The sequence below is a fragment of the Mucor velutinosus genome (assembly GCF_035048745.1).
Source record: "Mucor velutinosus strain NIH1002 chromosome Unknown tig00001549, whole genome shotgun sequence".
Taxonomy (NCBI): domain Eukaryota; kingdom Fungi; phylum Mucoromycota; class Mucoromycetes; order Mucorales; family Mucoraceae; genus Mucor; species Mucor velutinosus.
Window position 1 is genome coordinate 724,411 of NW_027041929.1, and position 4,431 is coordinate 728,841.

Consider the following 4,431-nt stretch of genomic DNA (forward strand, 5'->3'; position numbering starts at 1 on the left):
TGCTTTTATGTGATTGAGTTAAAAAAAAAAAAAAAAAGGGAGAGAAAGAAGGAATGGAAAAATTAAGATGTAAGCACTCTCATGAGGACGGAATTACATTTGCAGCAGCAATAAGAAAGTGTGTGTATCCATACATTTCATTCAGACTCCATAAAACGTGGATCAATAAATAAGAGTGTGCAGATGCCTTTGAAATGAGCTTTCTCTTAGGTAACCCAAAAGGCCCAACTAACGTTTTTGTTAAGATGAAAACGTATTGCATATACAAAATGCCATTTAAAAGCGCCCGCAATACAAATTTGCAGGTATATGTAATGTAGAACAACTAGCCGATCTATCTCGCTACGCTCGATGTTGGCGTCGCCCTGTGGGCTCTCACTAAAGACATTTTAAACCAGATATAATAAAATTTTGGTATATCAAGTAGATTTTAAACAATTTATTATTAGTTAGTAAAAGAAATGTTATATTAGAGCCACCAGGAGGAGGAGAGGATGTATCTTCCTCAGCATCCTTTTTGCTTACTACACTGATATCAAACGAAGCCTATTATTGAGACGATATGAAAAAAAAACTCAAGTTTTATGCAGCATTTATACACCACAATCTCCATTTTCCGATCATAGAATTGTCATATCATTCACTGATGCTGATGCTCTTAATAAGATGGCGACATAAAGCTGGTCATAAGTAAATACAGGACTTGTGTAAGATCTACAGCGACTTTTTTGAGATATTGTCATTGCAAAAGACGCCTTCATGAGCCAAAGCTCTCCAAAAAAAAAGTAATTGGGCCGAACAATTGTCCTTTCAGCTCCATGATCCCTATTTAATCAGCATCGCAGCCATCATCGCAATTATCATTGCCATCAACAGAAAGGCATTTAGGTCAGCCAGCAGCAATGCCGCCACCAAAGACAATTCCAACTCAGCTTTTTTTTTCTGTTCAAGATTGGACAAATTCTATCTTTCTTCGACTTCTTCCATCTATTTTGTGATATTCGACTATATAAACTGTGATGAACACCCTACGCTTCCTAATACATTCTTGGAGTACGTTTCAAGGCGTTTCCAATGGTGCCGAGTAAAATAAATGTTTTGACTGAATTTATCGAGCAATTCAAGAAAATATGAAAAGCGGTTTTTGGCCAAAATGTCAAGATTTTGCATATAAAGGCCTCATAAAAGTGGTTTCAGAGGCTGCTTTGGATCGAGAGAAACATTTTGATTAAATATACACCATAGTAAAAGTCTTCATTATCAAGGTAAAAAACGCGATTGCTTGATTTTCAATGAAAACCATGAGGGGTGCCTCATGCTTTTGGTCGATTTTTGACCATATTTTTTTTTGGCCCAAAAAGCTGAGCAAAGGTGTCAGGAAGTTACTACTACTCAAGTACAATTGTTTGGCATCATTCCGGTGACTCGGAAAGGTCTACATATCAAGATATGAAGGCTTAAAAGCTGTCAAATGTGGTTATGTATTGCTTTATAGAGTTTGTTTACACGGCATACATCACATCTTTGGTAGCTGCAATTTACTGGGAGGGCAGTTCTGTAGCCTGTGCAACTTCTAGTTCAAATAGAGGCAATATTGATTTTGGTAAGGCTAATTCATGCGTTATGTTGTTGGTAAGCTTATTAATAATGGGAATGAAAAAACGAATTTACTACGGTAAAACACTCATCAAGATGAATATTATCAAATGTTGGGTTGAATGCTTAATTGCCATGGTTTTGCACCTTCGCCTTACTATAGTTTTGCATATTCGCCTCGCTACAATTAAGCCCTCGTATAGATCAATGTTATCAAATGCTGGGTTGGATGCTGACTGACTAATGCTATCTCGCACTATATCTCAAATATTTCGCATTTTTGCTTGATTTTGATGGCAAATCTACAGTAAAAGTGTAAATACAAAGCTTTCATATCCTGCTTTATATACTTGCATTGATATCTAGGTACTGTCATGCGTTTCATAGCATAAAAAAAAAAACTCTCCTGGAGCAGGCAACATCAATTTACCGGAGATTGAATCCTCGTATGAGCACGATTGCCCAAATGGGATCCAAAATGGAACAAAATCTATTTTATCTCGAATTACACGCAAATTTACTAGGGGAACTCTCCATGAATTGATAGCAAACTATAGCTTATTTTTAGAGTTCTATTGAATGGTACGCTTTATGTCTATGTAAAATACTTCTATTAGGAGTTCTTGTTGATTTCACAAAAACCAGTTTTCTGCCTTTAACTCAATTCTTTTGATAGGGTTCAACTGAATTAAGCTTTTTCATCTGAAAAACCATAAAATTCTGCATTGAATTCACTTAGGAACCTCATAGCAAAAAACACCGTTTTTGGTGTCAAAACTTGAATCGAATGAAATAAGGCCCTCGACCATGAAGTATCCCTCATGGCTGGAGAGTCGAAAATGCTCAATTTTCCAAGGTCCCAAAAAATAACTAAAAATGATCTCCAACATGGTTTGAGCATCAGTGATGACAATGGCGGTAATTCTAGTGAAGTATCTTGAGTATCTCGGCGAAAAACAGGAACGATCAGTGCCAGATCAGAGGGTAAATAGTGTGCATTGTTTATTCATTCAATTCACGTTGCATGCCATCCAAGACCATCTTGGTGACTAATTCTCGAAGCTCTTCTTCGTTTTCTACGCCACCTTGCTCTTCGATACGCTTCATGATATCTTGCATTTTATTTGTCAATTCTTCGCTCATTTCTTCCTCTGTGCCATCTCCATTTGGTTGTTGTTGTGTTTCTGCTGCTGCTGCTGCTGCTTCTTCTTCTCTATCTTCTTGTTCAATGTAGGCCAAAGGATCAGCCTCTTCCTCTGTAGTAGGCAGTACTTCTTTTGTGATGTTGGCCAAGAATTGTGCGACTTCCTCCCAACCCTCTTCCAAAGCTGTCAAAGCAGGCGTAATGCCATCTTCGTTGATGTGTTTGGGATCAGCACCGTTATCTAGTAATAACTGTGCCATTTCAACATTCTCAGCAACGTAAAGTGGTGTATCTTTTTCAAAATCTTCAATATTGACATTGGCACCCTTTTCAATCAATAATTTGACCATTTCAATCTGATTGTAAGAGACAGCTGCGTGCCTAGATATTGCATGAGTGTCAAATCAAAGCAATTGGCAATTTGGGAATCACCTACATGGCAGTATATCCAAACTGATCATGGCCATCGACTGCAATGCCGCTTTCTAACAATTCCTAATATCGACATGAGTCCACACATTACTGCGTAAATGTCAGTGATGCACCTACTCTAACCCGGTCAATTTGGCCATCACCTATTCCAATATGTCAGTATTCAATGAAAGCTCGACATAGCATTTCATCCTTACCAGCTGCTACCCATAAATTGTCTTGGGATGTAGGTGCCTTCATTATAATTGATTTATGTATATGTAAGCGAAAGGCAATTGATTTAAAAAAATATTTTGGATCATGCAAACAGTGGCTTGTTGTAGTGGTTGATTTGGTAGACCGCATTTTGTATGTGTTCAGCTGATGTTCATTCAAAATCGCATCAATTTCTGTCAAATCGATTCGTGCCGTGTTACTCGTGTAAATGAAGTTTCTGCTATTCTCTTGATGATCAAGAAGTTCGACATTCCTGCCTGACCTCACGCAGGTTAGTTACTGTCTGGTCTAGTCCGTGTCAGTGATTAACATGTATTGTTATACGTTGTTGTCAAAAGTAAGTATATTTTAGGTTGTATCAAAGTTATCAAGTTCTTGAGAATCCCTTTGGGTTTGTAGATTTTTATCAGTATCAATAAAACTAAAAAATGAGAATAAAAAGTATCTTCTCATGTTGAAACAGTAAGCTATCCGGAAAAAGGGGTTGGATGATATTAATGTTAGAAAGGTGTGTTGATTGATTGGCAGTATGACTATTTATGTATGATGGGGACACAGTCCAATTAAGAATAGCTGTTGTGCTATGGAATATTATGTATTTACAACATACATGAATTAGGCGGTGTTGGTTTGTGTGAATATGTTCAACATCTCTCTTTAATCGACTATACTTGTGTCACTGGTACTACAAAGGGTCGTGCCTTGGTATATGTGGACCATTTGCATGAGGACTTTTTGGACCCTGTTGTCACGCAATGGCAGATGCACTGATCCTCTTGCGGCTGGTTATTCTATCCAAATGAACCACGAGTCCATTGAAGACTACACCTTCCCCAACGGAAAAATACATTTGCTATGGATTATTTTCTTTTTACTAAAGCCTGAAAATTCAGAAGTCGTACTGTGACAATATGCAATAAAACTCAATAAAACTATATATGAAAATGAATGACTCGGTTGTGGTTTTTTTCATAGGTTAATGCATGGTATTGGGCTACAAGAGAAAAAAATATGAAGGGGAGAAGGGGGTGGGGCGAGAAACA

The 4,431-nt window shown here is 37.5% G+C and overlaps 1 protein-coding gene across 1 annotated transcript; it reads right to left on the reverse strand.

The window, feature by feature from the left end:
• Positions 1-2,598: 2,598 nt before the first annotated feature.
• Positions 2,599-3,412, reverse strand: ATC70_007166 (uncharacterized protein; the record flags this gene model as incomplete). The annotated part of the gene is made up of 4 exons (XM_064826430.1): positions 2,599-3,121; positions 3,177-3,235; positions 3,290-3,315; positions 3,370-3,412. The coding sequence occupies 4 exons, from the start codon at positions 3,410-3,412 to the stop codon at positions 2,599-2,601; spliced, it is 651 nt and encodes a 216-aa protein (XP_064676528.1).
• Between the last annotated feature and the right edge of the window lie 1,019 nt (positions 3,413-4,431).